Source organism: Dermacentor albipictus, unplaced genomic scaffold (assembly GCF_038994185.2).
Source record: "Dermacentor albipictus isolate Rhodes 1998 colony unplaced genomic scaffold, USDA_Dalb.pri_finalv2 scaffold_11, whole genome shotgun sequence".
Taxonomy (NCBI): Eukaryota; Metazoa; Arthropoda; class Arachnida; order Ixodida; family Ixodidae; genus Dermacentor; species Dermacentor albipictus.
This window is the reverse complement of record NW_027225565.1, coordinates 1967798-1990022: the sequence shown is the minus strand read 5'-3', so window position 1 is coordinate 1990022 and position 22225 is coordinate 1967798. Positions and strand designations below refer to the sequence as shown.

Genomic DNA, 22225 nt, shown 5'->3' with positions numbered 1-22225 from the left:
TCCAAATCCTATGGATAACCGCCCACAACACCGACTCAACGGGAGAGGACAACCCTAAGGTGGCGGCACACATAGTAGCTCGAGGAATACCTTTCCGAGCTGCGACGAACCTAGACCGCTCGACAGGGCCCTCCGCAGTATGGGAATGGGAAGACAGAATGACCAGGTTCAACGACATCACCAACCATTACAAGATGCAAAGATGCACTTATCCGCCACCCCGTCCACAACTCACTATATCACAAGCTGTCCAGTGGTGATAACCACAAACCAAATCATACAAGAGCCCGATACTAATGCACGCTATTTATCCAAACATATACACAACATATAGATACAAATTGTGTGGCACCAAAGCCACGCTAGAACACATGCTATGGGAATGCCTGGAACTAATATAGGACAATGCGAGCGAAGCCTCCATCAACAGCCTCCGCGCGCGATGGCAGGCCGCGCTGCTCAGCTCGAACCTGGAAGACCAGCTCTGGGCAGTCCAGCGGGCCAACGAAGCCGCCGAGAGGCAAGAACTCTTGGCCGTAACCTCGGCGGGTGCCCCAGCCCACTAACTCGCTGGACGCAAATAGTTCTGTTTCGTAATAAAGTTTTCTCACTAACTCATTGATAGGATATCGGTTCTATATATTCCGCGTTCGCACACCCGGAAAATCAGTTTCGTTTGCTATTAGCGTTTTATATGGCATGCTTACACACACTTAGCCCCACTTTTCAATCTCTTCTTTTCCCATTGTTCTAATTGTAAGCTGATCCTTGCTTTCGCCAACAAATCAGCACCAATGAAACAACGAATTGGAGCTGCGAGGAGCTTACAAATCATCGCAAGAAAGCCACCAGCAAAGTTTTAAATGCGTAAGCATTTCTACGCCTGCCCAATCAGGAGACCCTTCCGTCAGTCTGTCCATCGGCCACTTAAGACAAATCGCTATAATGAAATGAGTATAAAACAAAATGAATTTGAAAGGAGAGACATTCGCGGTGAGTTTCGAACCTACGATGCCATGCTCATAAGTCGAGTGTCTTACCCATTATGCTAAACAGCCACTTTTTCCCCTCAATTACATGGGAGCAGAATTTTCAGGGAACTAAGAAGCGCTACAGAACCATAAGGTGACTGAAACCCCATTCAAAAGTGAGGCAAGTAGATGCAAACGTCTAATGAGGGCATTCCGTCCAGCGCTGCTTCTTGTGCAGCGTGTACACTATGTGTGTAGGCAGCAGATTCCCGAAAAAGTAACGAGTGCTTCGCGATAGTTCTGTGAGCCTGTCCCGCATTCTACTACACCAAAGGCTATGTAGGCCAAGTACGATGAACACATTGATACGGAACATCCGCCGCAGTGTGGCTGCACTGAAGAGAAGGAACACCACGTGTCTCCGATTGATTTAGGTTCCCAATCTTGGCCAGTGTAGGTGCACATGTAAACATATTGTAAGTAGACTTGTGCATCAGCTACAGGCAACAAAATTTGCAGGAGGTGGATGTTCCCCATACCCGCCATGGAGCTTCGCAGCGGTCACTACGCCGACAATGCAAAGTCGGCTCCTACTTGCGGCACTTCATCTACGCAAACCTCTCCAACTGAAGCCACGACCTACGTCACCAATTCACCATCTCGGTATTTTGGAATTTTCACAGGTGCCAGCAGTCCTGATGTTTACAACTGGCTCCAGTTGTGCGACCGTGTCAGGACAAGTTACAGGTAGGATCCGATTATTATGCTTGCAAACGTTCTTTTCTATCTCGACGGCAGAGCACGGGCATGGTTCCAGGCCCACGAAGAGGGGATCACGAACTAGAATCCCTCTAAAGAGAAGCTCCACGACCTATTTGGCAACCAATTTGGTCGCCAACTCAATGCAAAGAAGGCCCTTGCCGCACGCGTCCACATGTCGACCGAGTCCTATGGGTGGTACATTCTCGACGTCTTACCCCTCTGTAGGAAGGCTGACCAGAACATGTAGCAGGACGATAAGGTTAGTCACGTCCTCAAAGGAATTACAACGCCTTCAGTCTGCTCGTATTTACCTACGTCACCAGGATCGACGCGATCTTCACAAAATGCCGCCGTCTGGAGCATGCTAAAAGCCACCGAGTATCCCAACACATCACGCGCCTTCACAACACAGCACTGCGTCATCTTGTGACGACTTCTCTCCCCAGCCTTTACGATGTGACAACTTAACCCGCATCATTCGTCGTGAGGCGGGTACTTCTTCTCGTCATCTAATCCTTCTCTGGCGACCATTTCCTCGATCGAGACCGTCGTGCGCCAAAAATAATCCAAGGTCGGTCTTCGCGCCGTTCGTCTCGTGCGCTCTGAACCTTTTTACTCACCCGCAGTCCAACCACGCTTCTCTTACTACTCTGAAGGAAATCGCAACGCGTCCGAACGGCGCATCATTGACAACAAGCTGATATGTGCTAACTGCCGATGAATCGGCCATATCGCACGCCCCTGCCGCCACCGCTGGACTTTTCCGACACGCCATTCTTTTGCTAGCCACGCTCTTCCCTCTAGTTGGTCGTTTTCGTTCACTCCTTCCATGCTCTACCAATCATCTGACCCTGCGCAATCTCTGACCGGACACCACTACAACCGCTCACCTTCTCCCTCCTGCCGTCAATCCCGTTCGCCTCCTGTCATGCACACGTTAACGCCTGGTACGCTTGCTTGAGCGGGCGGAAGGAACACATGAACGCAAGTTGTAGCACACACAACATTCATTCAATATGGACTTTTAAGAAAAGTAACACACGCTAAGGTTTGACACTTATTGCACACGGAATGTGTCCTCCCTTTCTAAGCTTTACGCTCGCACTAGCGCGTTTACTAACGTCTGTGCGGCGATCTTCTATTCGCTGTAGTAGAGGCGCTTACAGTACCGGTTCTGTTCGAGGCGGACATCGGCGTCCCCCCGCTCTGTGGTCCATCGTTGTAATCTGGTCGTCTTCAGTCGTTGCTGGTGTCCGGCGTCACCGATGCCCCGGCTGACGTGACGAAGGCACAGTTGCTGAGGAGCTGTCGCGCTCCGGCAGAGCGGGGCTCGTGCCGGCTGGCGCTCCTGGTGCGTGCCGGCCCAGCTTAGTTCTCTAGACGGGACGGTGACTGGCTGTAGCAAGCCTCCGCGCGTCTAGGTTCAGCGGCACAAACGCTGACGTGTCCTGGCAGGTAGGTCCGGGCCAGCGGTAGTTCCGGGGAAGTCGGACATCTCTTCGCCGAGCCTGGTACTCGGGTGGGACGTCGATGTGTCGCCTAGGAACTGCGGCAGGACCCAGAGAGGCGATCTCCGGCCGTCTTCTCCTGGAACGCTGCGCGCTGGCCACCACGTCCTTCCCTGCGCGCGCCCCTTCGCCAAGATGGCAGCTCCACGCGCTCGCTCCACTCCTTCTACCTCGTCTTCCTTCTTTGTTGACACTTGTCACTCTTGACACCTCCGTTCCGCCGTTCTCCTTCTCCAACATATTCGTAGCACCCCCGATCGGAAAACTAGACAGTGCAGCTTCCGGAAGTGGAGATGCCTTCACGATTTTGACACAAAATCCTCGCTTGGCCGTACCCACGAACCAGAATCTGTTGGACGCTCTTGGGGACTATGTTCCTGTGTGCGCGTTGATTGACACCGGGACACATGTGTCCAATATGAATGATGCTCTTCGTCTTCAGCTCAAGAAACTTCTGACACCTGCCCCAAACCGAGCCGTAAGAGTCGCCCAATGGGGGACTGTCGCTATAGCAGGCATGTGCTCTGCCCGACTCACCATCGCTGAAAGAACCACCGCCGCTCTCTCTACAGTCATGAAGCATTGCCCCGGCGAACTCATTCACAGTCTGGATTTTCTTGCCATTCCTTCTGCCCTGATTGACTTTCTGCCGGATGACTTCACCTTGATTTGCTTATTCTTGCCGACCCTGTGGACACTCCTTAAAACAGTTTAAGCTGCATGGATTTTATTCGTCTCCGATCAAAATCTGTGACACACGTCCACTCATTTTGCACACCACCTATACTTGACGGCCATTACATGGTCGTGCCAATTCCGGCCGTTATGCTCACGCATGGTGTTACCGTTTCGCACACTCTGCTGACAATTACTGGCAACCGCACCTGCCTTCCCCTCATAAATTTTGCGCTAGTACGTCCACAAGGGACTTCATTGGCTAAGATTAACACTCTGCAGGATGATCAGGTCGAGCCCGTCGAAGCTTTTTGCAGCTGAACCCGTACCGCGACGTCATCCCACGGCAGTTCCCTCTACTTGACAGAAATGCTTTGCTCTGACCTTAAACCTGCTCAAGTCGGAGCCCTCTAACGCGTTCTTGAAGACTATCCCGACATTTTTGACTGCGAATTGACCCTTAGGTAAAACGTCTGTCGTGACCCGTCGCAAAAATACTGCCGATGCGAACCTTAGTCACCGACGCTCATATCGTGTTTCTGCGTCGGAACATGCAGTTCTCTAACAGGAATTAACAAAGATGCTTGCCAATGGCATTATCGAGCCTTTCTGTTGTCCCTGCGCTTCTCCGGTCGTACTTTTCAAAAAGAAGAATGGAACATGGTGATTTTGTGTAGATTATTGCCACCTGAACAAGTTCATACGAAAAAAAAGGACGTTTACACTTTGCCGCTTACTGAACGCTCTGTACTGCCTGTACGGTGCCACCTATTTTTCTTCTATGTACCTAGGGTCCGGCTACTGGCAGATTGCCCACGACGACATGGACCGAGAGAAGACTGCATTTATTACCCCTGATGGTCTTTATCAGTTAAAGGTTATGCCTTTCGGTCTCTGTAACGTGCCCGCCACCTTCGAACGAATGATGGAATCTTTGCTTCGGGGGCACCTGTTTGTGCAATCTGGACGTGGTCATCGTTTTCTCGCCCATCTTCGACACGCATCTCGATCGTCTCTCAGTAATTATTGATGTGTTCCGCCGGACGGGTCTCCATTTGAACTCTTTTAAATATTACTTCTCTCGCAGCCAAATCAGCGTCCTTGGACAGCTTGAGGCGTGCGACCTGATCCGGACGAATTTCGCGCCATGACGAGCTTTCCTGCCCCGCAGTCTACAAGGGACGTCTGTAGTTTTGTAGGATTGTGCGCCTATTTCCAGTGCTTTGTACAGGATTTTGCGACAGTTGCACGTCTCCTTGCTTACCCCTTGAAGAAAGGCGTCCCGTTTTCTTGGGGTCCTGATAATGCCGCGTCTTTTTTTCACCTCACTACCCTCCTTACAACCCCTCCAATCTTGGCCCACATTGGCACGTCAGCCTCAACGGAAGTTTGAACGGATGCCATTGATCACGGCGTAGACGCAGTGTTAGTGCAATGCCAGGTTCGATATGATCGCGTTATAGCCTGTGCCAACCGTCTTCTATCACCCGCCGAACGCAATAACTCGATCACAGAGCACGAGTACTTCACTCTTGTGTGGGCAGGGTTTGAAGTATTGTTCATAATTGCACGGACCCCCATTCTGTGTCATCGCTGACCACCTCGCTCTTTGCGGCCTATCCTCGCTCAAGGAACCCATAGGGTGACTGGCTCGCTAGGCTTTGTGCCTGCAAGAACATGTTTTCTCCGTCGTACATAAGACGGTACGCTTGCACCAGAATGCCGATTGATTGCCCGCTACCCCGGGGATGAACCTGCAGAGGCTACCACCACCGCTTGCCTTTTCTTTGTGTCCCAGTTGCTTTAAACCGACAACTAGAAACGCCGTGATCCTTCTTTATGGGCCCTCGTTGACCGGCTGTACACAACCCCTGGTGACAGCTCTCTACAGATGTTTCTCCTCAAGGAGGGGATGCTATACCACCGTAATTTTGATCCACACGGCCCTCAACTTCTGTTCGCCATCCCATTACACCTGCGTTCGACTGTGCTCCGCCAACTTCACGCACGTGCTTGGGTGAGCACTTGGGTGTGTCGCGCAAATACGACCCTTTACACCGTCGCTTCTGTTGGCCAGGTCTCGCCTGCTCCGTGCAGCGTTACGTCGCCGCATGTGAGCCTTGTTAGCACCGGAAGAAGCCTTCCGTGTTTCCAGCTGGATGTCGCCAACCAATCCACGTCCCGCCCGAACCCTTTTTCCGTGTTGGTCTACACCTTCTTAGCCGTTTCCTCTGTCGGGCTCCTGAAATAAATTGGTCGCCGTCGCTACCAATTACGCTACGCGGTACGCCGTCACAAGAGCCTTAACGACAAGTTGAGCTACTGACATCATTAACTTTCTACTCTGCGACTTCATTTTAACGCACGGTGCTCCGCGCCAATTACTAACTGATCGTAGCCGTAGCAGTCTCTCGACAGTCATTGACAACATTTTCCGCTCCTGCTCGACAACGTACAAATTCATCACGTCCTGCCGCCCACAGATCAACGGCCTCACGGAGCGCCTCAACAGCACCATCACTGACATGTTTTCGAAGTAAGTTGTGGCCGACTACCACGACTGGGATCTTAATTTATCATATGTGACGTTCGAGTATAATTCATCGCGTCACGACACCGATGGCTATTCACGATTCTATATATTATACGGCCGATAACCCGCGTTTCCCCTGGGGACCTTGCTGCTCTCTCCTGCACGTTCTGCCCCTGAATAAGCCCGCGACCCAATTGCACGCACAGACCAGTGCGGCAGCTCACCCCTACTAGTCTAGAGGCCTCACAGGAGCATGAGCGACGCCTCTGTGCTCGCCACCATCACGACGTGCAGTTTTCTCCGGGTTCTCTGGTGTTTCTCTTGTCACCCATCCGCCTTGTGGGCCTTTCCGAAAAGCTGCTGCCGGTTTACACTGGTCCATACCATGCGGTGCGACAAGTTACCGATGTCACATAAGGAATTCTACCTGCCCAAACCTCCGCGTCGTTGTCAGCTGCAAGTGACATCGTTCACGCAGCGAGGCTTAAGCCCTACTACACACATTTCACCATGGATGTAAGCTTAAGCACCAGGACGCTGATTCTAACGCGGGGGTGATGTTACAGAACAAACAGCCGCCACAGCGTGGCTGCGCTGAAGACCAGGTAAACGACACGCCGCCAGTTGAATTGGGGTCGCCATCTTGGCCACTGTAGGTCTGCGTGTAAATATATTGTAAATAGACTTGTGCATCAGCTTCACGTAACCATATCAGATCGTGGGTCACAGGGACCCTTAAAAGGTATCCAATGACTTGTATGTGGTGTGATATTGAAATATTTTTTCGGTGTTCTTTGGAGAATGTCCCAGAAGAACACGACCTCTCTACGACCTATAAAACAGTGATCAATCGTTTCAGCATGTGGACACAAGAGGCAGTTGTCGATCCAAATCTATCAACCTGACAACATAGGTATGGCAAGGTTGTCCCTTGTCTCCTCTTTTATTAGGCTTTGCACTTGGAACCACTCTTCACACTAATTATGAAGGATCATACCTTTGACGGGTTTACATTATTACACAATGAGGTCCGGCCACTTGCCTATGCAGATGGCATAGCCTTCTTATATGCTGACAAGAATAGTGTAGGCTGCCCTTGCCATAACACAACAGTTTTGCTCAGCTTCTGATGCAGCAGTGAATTTGAGAAGAGTTCAGAATACTGGTTTGGTCTATGGTGTGCGATGCCAACCCACTTCGCAAGTATTCAGTGGAGGTAAGGCTTTAAGTACCAAGGTGTACCACTCTCTCATTACCGCAATTGTAATCCACATAGGTTCGCCGAAGTTGCAGCGCAACGTAAGGTTAACAACTGGAAGGGGTGGCAGTTCTCTATAATTTGCCGAGCTGAAGGCTGCAAAGTGTTTCTACCAGCTCGATTTATGTCCTGCAGGTATGACACTGCTCGCGGCTTAGGTTGGAAGCTTTGCATCGTGTGTTCGGTACCTATGTATGGCGCTCACATCTAGAGGCACACGGCATGATAATCTTAGTTTTTCTCTTGAGAGTGGGGGTCTTGGCCTGGATCATCTTTTTGGGGGCAACTTTTTCCCGGTTATTCTTCTTTGGTAATGAAACAGTCCATTTCTAAGAGAGACGTCAGAACTGCGACTTATCAATTACTTTCCTAAAATAGTTGCGCCATCATCTGTCAGATATGCACCACCGGCTCCTTAGGACTTCTAGAAGGTGGTTGTTGAAGACTTTCACTTTCTTAAGGCTTGTTTTAGTATGGATTATATTTTCACTGCCTCCCGCAAAGAAGTTTCCGCTGCGTTCTGTCAAAGATTGGGCTATGATTACTTGCACTCTCGGAACCGATGAAGATGGGGTGACAACAAACCTCCCCTGTGTGCATTTACGGATGGTTCGACTGCTGACCGGCGATAAGGTCCACGCCTGATCGACTGTGGACCAGAATCATGAGACGGGAGGCGGTGTAAAAACAAACGCTCAATTTAATAAAATAAAATCATGCCAGCGACATGATAAAACAAAAGAATAAGAAAACTGTAAGCAGATAGCACCAAGCTTCGCGGAGCATGCGGGCCACACGCAACGCCAACTCTCACGTGACGCGCGACACAAAGCCCTCCACGTGGGAATTTCCAACACTCACGATATGATAAAAAAATACGCGGGGCAACTTAAAAATACACGCCACAATAAACGCGGCAAACACTACACTAACAGAACTTACAAAAATGAACGTGCGATGAATAAGAATATGAAAGATGAAACGCGATTAAAAAAAGAAAGAGTCCGGCGGAAAGTTCTGAGAGCAGGTTGGAACACGAGGCTTATCTGGGGCGTGCTCGCCGAGATCCTGATTTGAAGAGCGTCGGGTTGCTGGTACCTTCCTGCCGAAGATCTTGGCGGACTTCCACCGTCTGTCGATCTACCAGCGAAGACTCTGGCCTGGGGGTTACAGCCTGCCGACCACACCTTCAGCTATCTCTTGGCGCACGACCAAGCCGTCTTCCAAACTACTCTGCCCGCTCGCGCATCTAGCTCGTCCCTCGTCACGCTCTGGGGACCCACGTGACCAACCGGTCCAGCAAGCTCCGAAACAATAGGGAGGTTGCCTCCCCACCACCGTATAAGCGGCGCTGCGGTTGCAGCGGCAACGGTCATGTCGCGATAGACACGGGCACGAACTTTGGGACATATCCATAAACACATTGTTTCCAGTGGCCAATTATCGTGCGCCTCATTCGTAATGTTATTACCTAGATGGGGGGGGGGGGGTTGTACTTAGGCGTGTCCGTAGAATGATCATTCCTCCAGGGAGCAAGACTTTTTTCTTTAAGTTAAGTTCGGTAACCCTTCCTATGAATACCTGGTTTCAATATGGGCTGTTTCTTGTCATGGTTGACAACCTGCTCTAAACGCCCACGCTTGCACACGTGAATATACCTGGACCATATGAATCTGTTGTACCGGCGGCACAAAACAAATGTCAAATGAAAACAGTTTTGATGAAGACTTTCTTGAAAGCTTTGGTAATGGTGGAATAAAATTGATCTCTAGGACCACATTTAGAGCCTACCTGGGGCATTGCAGACATAGGTAAATTACAATTTTGGAAAAACTAATGCAAAGCACGCCACATCCCCTACGCGTTTCTGTGTTTGCGAGATGCGCGTTCCGGTGCGTCGTTTCTTCACCGACCCAAATGCCATCGACTTCTGAAGGCTCATGCGCTTCACTTTGCGCAACACACTGATAAGCATTCAATGAGTTGGTAAGGGTGATAACGACTGATGAGGTGTTATATGGGTCTCACTGTACGGTTTATAACGGTTCGGCGTGGATGGATAAGGTTCTAACTAGCCATAGGGGCTTATAATGGTCGAAGCTTTCCTTGTCAGGCTCATAAGCACTGATAAGGGTGGTAAGGGTGGGCCCAAGTCCGATGAAATTCAAATGATAAGGACCGATGATGGCTTATAAGGGTTGGACCACACTAGATAACGTTGATAAGCATTGGATCGCTTTCGATAAGTTTGATACCCACTGATAAGGGCTCTGTGACATAGCTTTCGCTGGCTAGGCGTCAGGATTTCTTTTATGCTCCGTAGCGTACGTACTTCCGGTTTCGTGTCCTAAAAATTACGCATCGCTATCTAGGAATGAATAGGTCAATTTCTGTAAATACGGAAACTTCTGTACACTTATACCGCCCCTTACTTGCGGGCGCGCGAACCAGCGACGCAATATTTTGTAGGCAAGCATAGGAGCAATGGTTAGTACATAATTTTAGTAGGGTACTGGTTTGGGGTAGTTGGTCACAGCTTATGCTAAATGTTATTTGAGCATCACTCTAAATGAGGACAAGGAGACGACAGAAACAAGCGCCTATATCTGCCCAAACTTCGCCCTTTTGGCTTTAGACGGCTTCGTGACTTTGCAAGCTCATCGTTCAAAACAAAGTGATGCTTTATAAATAAACACCATTGAACCTGTTCGACGCCAGGATTTAACACACGATGTCTGGTGCAGAAGCCCGATATTAAAGCCATTACGTCACAACTGCATGCATGGAAAAGTGGCATAGAACACCCTTAAGAATTCCTGGCGGGAAGCGAGTATGCTGAGATGCTTTGTGCATTTCCATTTAGCCTTGTCGAGGTGCGGTTATAACGCATGCAAGAGCTGGCGCATGCAAGGAACGCACGGAAAACGCAAGCAACCCGATAATTGCGTCTCTTACAACCGGGAGAACGTGTCAGGCGAACGTGTCAGTGGGCAAATTATATGAAAAAAAAAAAGCACTGCAACATTTCTTTTATTCACCAAAAACAGCGTTGGTGGTAGAACCGAGTTTACTGGGGAGATCATCATAGGCTGCGTGGTATTCTTTGGAGTTGCTTTTCCCTTAAAGTACGACAGTGTCGGTTTCAAGGATAGAGCGTAGGCTTCCGAAGTACTGGTTACGCAGAATGCTACGCACGATATGACAATTCACCAGAAGGGAGTCTCTGCCATAATATTTTTATTTCGAGAATGAATTAAAAAAGTCGTTTGGACCCCCAAGGAAAGAGGCAGGTTGACGAAGGCCATCCCCAGATCAGCTATTGCTGGTTTCGGCGACTGATCAAATATTGAGACAGTCATATTGCTGAGCAATCTGCGGCCAGGGCCAGTGAGCGAGGGAGCAGCATAAGTTTGGTGTCGTGTATATACACTGTCTTCCATAATTACAGAAAAAATATATCGGCACGCATATGCGCGTGTGGTCCTCTCCGGACCTAACAAGCTGAACCAGCTGTGAAAGATTAAGAATCCAAACGCGCTGTTGTGCGGTTTGGATTTTTGTGCGGCCAAAAAAAAAACGAGAACAATGTTGTAGATTGTTTTCTGAGAATGTCGTTTTTCGCGTAACCATCTCATGTGGTCACAGCTACGTTGGGCAAACCGGTAGAAACCAGTACGATTCGTTGTGATAGCACTCTTAGACTCGAAAAAAATCTTTGCCAGTGGCTTTCTTCTGGTGCATCATACGGCCTGTGGTGATTATCTGTTGTTCCACACCTGCAGAAACGTTGGCCGGAGAAATAATCAGCTTACAAGAGACATTAACCGAGCAGAAGATACCAAAAAGCCCGGTGAACTGTGTCTAAGCACGGGATCTATCACGCTAGCAGCACTATAATTGAATTTTCTGGGTGTGCCAACAGGGAATACTTTGAACTGATAGGTTTTCAAGCCTTGGCGTGGATTTTCCATTCTGCGCACTGATTTGCGCAGATTACGTTGATATCAATTCGGTATAAATTAGCAACAGGCTAATAATACCAGGATAATAATAGCTAATAATAGCAACAGTATAATAAATTGTTCGAAGTAGCGCGTGTGTATGTTTGCGTACACGTGCCCTTTTTTTCGAGTTCTAGCTTCTTTAGCGTTTTGATATATTACCAACGTGGCCCAAACTGCCACTCCTATTGTAGACTAGGCACTCCTAATAAGAATAAAGTACATTCTTAATGGTGTGATAACTTCTGAGCAGCAAACCCTCCGGTACAACATTTATTCAAGTGCCTGTCTAACAGAAAGAAATGACTGTATCGTTTAGCTAAATCATCTGCGAGAAAAACACGTTGGAATCCTACAACACTGCCAATGAAGTGTACTTACCTGCACTAAACAATTCTAGAGACCATAATAAATCTATAGATCTCATACCTTACCTGAAATGGTTCATTCAGATGTCTGAAAACTCTAGCCTCTCATTCATACCTCTTGAGATAACTGCATCATCTTTTAAGAGGCGTTAGGTGACGTCAACGCAAGCGACATTTGCGCAATCGTTCTTAACGAATCATTTCCAAAGAATTGTTCCGTTTCATCGAACATTCATCTATCACACAAAAAAAACAATACAAGTTTTTTAATATGCATCCCATAACAATTTATGCCTAGGGTGCTGCAAAGATAACTGATGATTGGTCTCTTGATTCTGCGCCCGCGTATAATAGTACGTACATTATTAACCAAATGTTAACAAGCACTAGCACCTTTAGTTCGGAAATGCTGACAAATATTTTGCAGCAATCGTAAACACATCTACTCACCTACACTATGTAAAACAGTAAAAGCAGAGCTGAAAATCTCACAAAGAAGTAAAAAGTTTATTTCCGAAGTTAACTACGTTTATTATGACAACACGGTGGGCTAAAACTTCGTTTATTGGTTGTTTTAGTGGATGCGATAAAAGTGACGCGTTTAGCCTAGCAGTCAATGTCAGCATGGTTTTGGCCAAACGTACACATGTGAAACCCGAATTATACATTCTACTTATAGATCACACTATATTTTAAATCGTCCTTCCTGAGCTGACTCCATCGATTTATTTTCGCAAGGCGTTGGACAAGTTTTGCCACAAGGTACTTCTTTTCAAGCTGAATTTTTCAAAGCTTGGCAATAATCTGAAATAGAAATACCCTTACCATGCTGAAATGCACTGACTTTGTCTTAATAACCCCTATAAATTGGTTACTGCTAATAATTACGACTCATCATTGAGGTTCGCTCTGGTAAGGTTCAGCGATCAGTACTAAATGCCGTACATTTCCTGATTTATATTAACGACCCTCCATCTTCGTTGACGTCTCGCATTCACTTGTTGCCGGTGATTGCGTGATATATCGTTAAATGTTTACTAACAATGACACTAATATTCTTTTATTTATTTTGGACTATTTAGTAATTGGTTGGTGTAAGAACATGCTAATGTAATTGAATGTAAAGAAGTTCAAAGGTACGTGTGCGCACCGGACTATCAGTGCCATTTCTACTCGTATCTGAATAAAATTAATCTGGAACCTGCTAATCCTGCTTAAATAATAATAATAATAATAATAATAATAATAATAATAATAATAATAATAATAATAATAATAATAATAATAATCAGCCTAGTTACGCCAACTGCAGGGCAAAGACCTCTCCCATACTTCTCCAACAACCCCGGTCATCTACTAACTGTGGCCATGTCGTCCCTGCAAACTTCTTCATCTCATCCGCCCACCTAACTTTCTGCCGCCCCCTGCTACGCTTCCATTCCCTTGGAATCCAGTTCGTAACCCTGAATGACCATCGGTTATCTTCCCTCCTCATTAAATGTCCTGCCCATGCCCATTTTTTTTCTTCATTTCAACTAAGATGTCATTACCTCGCGTTTGTTCCCTCACCCAATCTGCTCTTTTCTTATCGCTTAAGGTTACACCCATCATTCTTCTTTCCATAGCTCGTTGCGTCGTCCTCAATTTGAGTAGAACCTTTTCGTAAGCCTCCAGGTTTCTGCCTCGTCGGTGAGTACTGGTAACACACAGCTATTATACACTTTTCTCTTGGGGGATAATGGCAACCTGCTCTTCATGATCTGATAATGCCTGCCAAACGCACCCCAGCCCATTCTGATTATTTCCGTCTCATGATCTGGATCCGCAGTCATTACCTGTCCTAAGTAGATGTACTCCCTCATCACTTCCATTGCCTCAATACCTATTGTAAATTGCTGTTCTCGTCCGATATTGTTAAACATTACTTTAGTTTTCTGCAAATTAATTTTTAGACCCACTCTTTTGCTTTGCCTCTCCAGGTCAGTGAGCATGCATTGCAGTTGGTCCCCTGAGTTACTTAGCAAGGCAATATCATCAGCGAATCCCAAGTTACTAAGATATTCTCCATTAACTTTTATCACCAATTCTTCCCAATCCAGGCCTCTGAATACCTCCTGTAAACACGCTGTGAATAGCATTGGAGAGATCGTATCTCCCTGCCTGACGCCTTTCTTTATTGGGATTTTGTTGCTTTCCTTATGGAAGACTACGGTGGCTGTGGAGCCGTTATAAGTACAGAAGGGTTGGTTATATTCCGCACATTTCTATATCACCTGATTGATAGTGTGAATGTGGTCTATTGTTGAGTAGCCTTTACGGAATCCTGCCTGGTCCTTTGCTTTGCAGAAGTCTAAGGTGTTCCTGATTCTATTAGCGATTACCTAGTATGATAGTATGTAGGTAACGGACAGTAAGCTGATCGGTCTATAATTTTTCAAGTCTTTGGCGTCCCCTTTCTTATGGATTAGGATTATGTTAGCGTTCTTCCAAGATTCCGGTACGCTCGAGGTCATGAGGCATTGCGTATACAGGGTGGCCAGCTTCTCTAGAACAATCTGTCCACCATCCTTCAACAAATCTGCTGTTACCTGATCCTCCCCAGCTGCCTTCCCCCTTTGCGTATCTCCCAATGCTTTCTTTGCTTTTTCCGACGTTACCTGTGGGATTTAGAATTCCTCTAGACTATTTTCTCTTCCATTACCGTCGTGGGTGCCACTGGTACTGTATAAATCTCTATAGAACTCCTCAGCCACTTGAACTATCTGATCCATATTAGCAATGATATTGCCGGCTTTGTCTCTTTACGCATACCTCTCATTCTTGCCAATGCCTAGTTTCTTCTTCGCTGCTTTTAGGCTTCCTCCGTTCCTGAGAGCATGTTCAATTCTATCTATATTGTACTTCCCTATGTCAGCTGTCTTACGCTTGTTGATTAACTTCGAAAGTTCTGCCAGTTCTATTCTAGATGTAGGGTTAGAGGCTTTCATACATTGGCGTTTCTTGATCATATCTTTCGTCTCCTGCGATAGTTTACTGGTATTCTGCCTAACAGATTTACCACCGACTTCCATTGCGCACTCCTTAATGAAGCCCACAAGATTGTATTTCATTGCTTCAACACTAAGGTCCTCTTCCTGAGCTAAAGCCGAATGCCTGTTCTGTAGCTTGATCTGCCAGACTTTATGTCAAGGAAATGTTTATGTTTATGAAATTTGTTTCTCGAGATCGAATAGCGAATGCTATCGCCAGCGTCGATAACGCGCACATCACCATTCAGCAGCTAGGAGGGTTCAACTCAGGCAGCACCAGCGCTTCCTGTGCATGGCTGATAAGAGTGTAGAGCGATGACAATGAGAGCGTAGAGATCTCCGATTTCGCTGCCCACATTGCACTAGTTCGAGAGTGCCACACTTTCGTTTTCGATTGCACAGGGATGTGCCCGCCGTCAGCACCGCGCTCTCCGCGCAGGCAATACAGGAACCGTATGCATTGTTCCATTTGTAATGGAGAAGAGAGCTCGACCATCGCTCCTGGTGCTTGCCTGCTGAAGAGGAAGAGGAATGAGCTATCAGTGTTGCAGCTCGCGTTTCCGTTTGGCTGGGACTGCTCGGCTGCTCTGCTCTCGACCCAACGTGACCCTGCGTACGGCTTCTCGCTAACGGTCAATAAACTCCGTAGCAGATTCAATTTTCCATTGTGTTTATGATGCGATGTGCCGAGAGGAAGATCGCCGCGATACCGGCAGTACGGTGGTTTGCCAGTCATGTCCGAGCTGATGACGCAAAGGTTCTCTTGTACTTTCTACTTTGGAAGTGCTTGCAGTTTGTGTCTGGTGCATGCATCAAGCAAGCTCCTGGTAGCAGTCCACGTGGCGTTTGCAGCCGCACCTGTCGGCCAATAATGAAAAAAAAATTATTACTTCAAGCATTGCGTAAACACCCTGCGCCGCATGCTTATACTTCAAACTTGCGCTACCTAATAATTAATTTATATTTTACGTTTAATGGGGAAGCAGAAGCATTCTGGAGTTCTTCGACTAGCGCGCAATATGATGACGCGTACATCAGAGGCGGCACCCTATCGTAATTTGGCCGCGTCCTTGCCTTGCACCTCCGGCTGGAGAGCGTGCTTTTTAGTGACGCAACGGGTGAACTTACCCGTTCGCTAAAAATAGGAAATGAAAGAAAAAAGAAAGAGAAATCTGGGGTTTTACGTGCAAAATCGAAGTTAAGATTATGAGGCACGCCGTAATGAGGGGCTCCGGATTGGTTATGACCAACTGGGGTTCATTAAGGTGCATCAAATGCGCGGTAGACCGGCATTTTCGTATTTCATCCCCATTGAAGTGCGGCCGCCTCGGCCGGCATTCGATCCCGTGTCCTGGGGCTTAGTAGCGTAACGCCATAGGCACTACGCCACCACGCAGGGAGAACCGTTCGCTTTCGGAACCGTTTTAGGATTCCGGCCCGGGTTTCTTGTTCTAATCTTGATGCTTTTGGGTGCACCGATTGTGACATCGCGAGTATCTTAAACGCACATGCAGGTCTCCAGCACGACGTTTTGCTTCCCGGTGAGCAGGGAGGCTTGAACCTCACCGTTCCAACCATTGCCGAACAGCTCAAAAAGCTCGGCTACCAGACACATGCCATAGGAAAAGTACGTATACCTTTTAGACGTAAGTAGCGCTGCTTTAGGGTGATGAGCTAGTATAATGAGTGAGAGTATTATAATCAAACGATGGAAAAAAGTCGAATCAGTTGTGAGGTTTTAAGCGCGAAAACCACTATGTCATTGTTAGGCATGCCACAGTGGGAGAGTCAGAATAATTTTCACAACGTCGAGTTATTTACCCTGCGCATATTGTACGGTACACAATCATTTTTGTATTTCGGCCCGGTCGGAGTGCGGCATCGGCGGCCAGAATCAATCCCGCGACCTTGTCCTTAAAGGGAAGTGCCATAGTCGCCGAGTTACCGCCCTAGGTTAAAGGCGTGCAAACCGTCTTGCAGCGTTATTATTGGTGCTAATCTATTTGGGAAGAGAACTAAAGATTGCCAGTCCTAGAAACAATAACAGATTATATTAGCATAGCGTTACCTCTACCACATCCCAACGTCTATGCATGAGCACGTTTTTCATGGCATGCGTAGTCGGTGGAGGCCGCTATCGGTAGTGGTAATGGTAGAACTGTGAAGGTAGTTGGACGCACTCGATATCTGTATTTTAAGATGTCTCTATTTTTGCTGGAAGCAGCATGCACACGAGAATAACGAGTGTTGCAACCTATGATAAGACCCATTTCAACCACGTATGTTTTTATTCGAAAAACAGTTGCGCAATAGGCACATGAAAATCATACAGTTATTAAAGCACAATATATATAGGAAGCTACGTCTTGAGGACATTGATTAGCCATCGCCAGTGGGCTACTTTCTCCTTTTCCGTTTATGCTTCAAAACTGAGGCAGTGAGAAAGCTGTCAATCAGATAATTTGTGTGCGGGTTCGTCACTACAGTGGGTGTTATACTTTTCAATGCACTGCTACGATTGTCATAGTGCCGGATGGCTCACGGCAATTCTGCATGTGGGCTATGGGTTCGTATGTACTCGATAATAAAGGCGTGACCATGGCGCTTAAGCTTCTATACTACAGCCGCCAAGGATGGAGTAAATCCAAAAAGTAATGCAAAATCACAGAAATAATGTAGTAGTGCTGTATGTTTGGCGTGTTACTCTAGCTTGGAAATTTTTTTTTTAGCGCCAGCAGACGAGGACGGAAAGAAAACGTGGACATAGCATTGGCTTGTCCACGTATACCTTCGGACCTCGTCTGCTGGCGCTCAAATGTTTGCCAAACAAATAATGCGTTTCATTTGCGTCAAATGTGTTCTTGAATCGTACAATTTCCTCGCAGTGGCACCTTGGATCCTCGAGCATTCTATACACGCCGACACGACGGGGCTTCGATAATTTCTTTGGTCACCTCAACATGGAGAAGTACTACTTTAACCAGATGCTTAACTTTGTGAGTTCATCGGTGTTCAATCAGTTCTGGGGCTAGTTTCTTATCAATTTTTCATATTGTATTTCATGTTTTTTGGCACCAGGTGTTTCATCGTTGAACATCAAAATACATATCATTCACTGTCAACTTCTGGTTGTATGCTCGAGTAGAATCTTCTTACAGCAAATTTGTTCGAGAACAAGGAACATGAATCATAATGCAAATGCAATGTTCAATGTTTACAAAGCAATGTTTATTCTGATGACGTCAGTACTGCTGCTTCACTGAAGGGATCTTTATGACACAGGTGGTTGTATTTGAACACAATAATTTTTAAAAAGACTTCCGCTACGAGTGATTATCTGTGGAAAGCCTTGTAGAATCGCCATTCACTGCAAACAGCACCATCCCTCGTAAGTATCGATAGTTTCGGTTCAAACCTGAAAATAATGTACGCGAATATACATTGCTATAAATGGCATCATAGCTTGTCTGCTAAAGATGCATCAACTATAAAGATTGGACCAATCGTTAATGGCCATAGCATACTAGCACTCGGGATTTACTTGCAGTCCTTTCCGAGATAATATTTCTGAAAGGTGTATCCGCATTGCTCACTTTTTCTCACCATGGTAGAGAAATCACCATTTGACACTCTCAGAGAAGAGAGAACGCAGTATTGATAGGAAAGTAAACTGTGTAATGCCAGACAGCTGCATTGTCGTAAAAGCATCAGGATATCCTGTATTCCTATGTGTGTAGGCGTTGCTTGCGACGTGAAGAGGCGAACTCCGCACATTGCGGGGCACCAAAAGGTATTTCTAATGTACTATTTAAAATAGTGTCATTAAGTTATACAAAGCGCTTACGATTGCAGAACTAATATTTTATGCGATGTTCCTATCCTTCTTCATTTTAACAAGCAATGTAACACGACAGTGAATGAAATAACACATGTGTATGCCATCTGTTGATTGCCACTGTAATAAGTAACTAGGAACTGCAAGACGTCAACCAGTATCGCGTAAACTTTCTCACGCTGCCACAAAAATAACTAACGCCGAAATGCGTTTGGTACAAAATATTATCGTTTTGCATGACAGTTATACGATACGTAAGGTATTAGCACGCGTACTTATTTATCATTGCAGGGTGCGATCGGAAATAGTCGTTCCAAACGCGCGTTATTTAACATTCAGTTTTGCCTCACGCGATTGGCCTAGGCTACCTCGAGTCGTCAGTTGACTGGCAGGCCTGACGACTTCAAGGAGAATAGATTCCTCTGCAATTTATGACGATGAAGGCAGACAAAGCGTAAAAACAAAGCCAAAAGAACGTCTGAACCAACAAGCACGAAGATCAGACAAAATCATGTACGTCCATCATAACCATGTTTGCTCAACGATTTGAGCGCCATGGTTCCCTCTTGTACATTGTAGGCAACTGAATCTATCTATCTATCTATCTATCTATCTTTCTATCTATCTATCTATCTATCTATCTATCTATCTATCTATCTATCTATCTATCTATCTATCTATCTATCTATCTATCTATCTATCTATCTATCTATCTATCTATCTATCTATCTATCTATCTATCTATCTATCTATCTATCTATCTATCTATCTATCTATCTATCTATCTATCATCATCAGCAGCAGCAGCAGACTGGTTACGCCCACTGCAGGGCAAAGGCCACTCCCATACTTCTCCAACTACCCCGGTCATGTACTAATTGTGGCCATGTAGTCCTTGCAAACTTCTTAATCTCATCCACCCACCTACCTTTCTGACGCCCTCTGCTGCGCTTCCCTTCCCTTGGAATCCATTCCGTAACTCTTAATGACCATCGGTTATCTTCCCTCCTCATGACGTGTCCTGCCCATGCCCATTTCTCTTTCTTGATTTCAACTAAGATGTCATTAACTCGCGTTTGTTCCCTCACCCAATCTGCTCTTTTCTTATCCCTTAAAAATACACCTATCATTCTTCATTCCATAGCTCGCTGCGTCGTCCTCAATTTGAGTAGAACCCTTTTCGTAAGCCTCCAGGTTTCTGCCTTGTAGGTGAGTACTGGTAAGACACAGCTATTATATAGTTTTCTCTTGAGGGACAATGGCAACCTGCTGTTCATAGTCTGAGAATGACTGCTAAACGCACCCCAGCCCATTCTTATTCTTCTGATTATTTCCGTCTCATGATCCGGATCCGCCGTCACTACTTGCCCTAAGTATATGTATTCTCTTACCATTTCCAGTGCCTCGCTGCCTATTGTAAATTGCTGTTCTCTTCCGAGACTGTTAAGCATTACTTTAGTTTTCTGCAGATTAATTTTTAGACCCACTCTTCTGCTTTGCCTTACCAGGTCAGTCAGCATGCATTGCAATTGGTCCCCTGAGTTACTAAGCAAGGCAATATCATCAGCGAATCGCAAGTTACTAAGGTATTCTCCATTACCTTTAACCCCACTTCTTTCCAATCCAAGTCTCTGAATACCTCCTGTTAACACGCTGTGAATAGCATTGGAGATATTGTATCTCCCTGCCTGACTCCTTTCTTTATTGGGATTTTGTTGCTTTCCTTATGGAGGACTACGGTGGCTGTGGAGCCGCTATAGATATCTTTCAATATTTTTAGATATGGCTCGTCTACACCCTGATTCCGTAATGCCTCCATGACTGCTGAGGTTTCGACAGAATCAAACGCTTTCTCGTAATCTATGAAAGCTATATATAAGGGTTGGTTATATTCCGCATATTTTTCTATCACCTGAGTGATAGTGTGAATACGATCTATTGTTGAGTAGCTTTACGGAATCCTGCCTGGTCCTTTGCTTGACAGAAGTCTAAGGTGTTGCTGATTCTATTTGCGATTACCTTAGTAAATAGTTTGTAGGCAACGGACAGTAAGCTGATCGCTCTATAATTTTTCACGTCTTTGGCGTCCCCTTTCTTATGGATTAGGATTATGTTAACGTTCTTCCAAGATTCCGGTACCTTCGAGGTTATGAGGCATTGCGTATACAGGGTGGACAGTTTCTCTAGAACAATCTGTCCACCATCCTTCAACAAATCTGCTGTTAGCTCATCCTCCCCAGCTGCCTTCCCCCTTTGCATAACTCCCAAGGCTTCCTTTACTTCTTCCGGCGTTACCTTTGAGATTTCGAATTCCCCTAGACTATTTTCTCTTCCATTATCGTCGTGGGTGCCACTGGTACTGTATAAATCTCTATAGAACGCCTCAGCCACTTGAACTATCTCATCCATATTATATTTATATGGATGAGATATATTTATATGGATGATGGTTTTTATGGATGGTTTTTATATGGATGAGATATATGGATGAGATATAGATTATATATATTTATATTATATTATATACATCTGGTTCTTGCCAATTCCTAGTTTCTTCTTCATTGTTTTTAGGCTTCCTCCATTCCTGAGAGCATGTTCAATTCTATCCATATTATACTTCCTTATGTCAGCGGTCTCAAGCTTGTTGATTAACTTCAAAAGTTCTGCCAGTACTATTCTAGCTGTAGGATGATTTCATACATTGGCGTTTCTTGATCAGATCTTTCGTCTCCTGCGATAGTTTGCTTTTATCCTGCCTAACGGAGTTACCACTTACTTCCATTGCACACTCCCTAATGATGCCCACAAGATTGTCGTTCATTGCTTCAACACTAAGGTACTCTTCCTGAGTTAAAGCGAAATACCTGTTCTGTAGCTTGATCTGGAATTCCTCTATTTTGCCTCTTACCGCTAACTCATTAATCGGCTTCTTATGTACCAGTTTCTTCCGTTCCCTGCTCAGGTCTAGGTCTAGGCCTAGGTCTAGGACTCGAGTTCTTACCATCCTGTGGTCACTGCAGCGCACCTTGCCGAGCACGTCCACATCTTGTATGATGCCAGGGTTTGCGCATAGTATGAAGTCCATTTCATTTCTAGTCTCACCGTTCGGGCTCCCCCACGTCCACTTTCGGCTATCCCGATTGCGGAAGTGGCGAGTGAATGATATATTATTCTGTTCCGCAAACTCTACTAATAATTCTCCCCTGCTATTCCTAGTGCCTATGCCATATTCCACCACTGCCTTGTCTCCAGCCTGCTTCTTGCCTACCTTGGCATTAAAGTCGC

The 22225-nt window shown here is 46.2% G+C and overlaps 1 protein-coding gene across 2 annotated transcripts in view; it reads left to right on the top strand.

Moving 5' to 3' along the window:
• Positions 1 to 22225, top strand: part of LOC139051405 (arylsulfatase B-like) — a 170507-nt gene that overhangs the window by 113901 nt on the left and 34381 nt on the right. For both annotated transcript variants that reach the window (XM_070528426.1, XM_070528425.1), the window contains 2 exons: positions 16620 to 16732; positions 17991 to 18101. In XM_070528426.1, coding sequence (XP_070384527.1) covers positions 16620 to 16732; positions 17991 to 18101 — 224 coding nt within the window. The remainder of the gene's footprint in view (positions 1 to 16619; positions 16733 to 17990; positions 18102 to 22225) is intronic.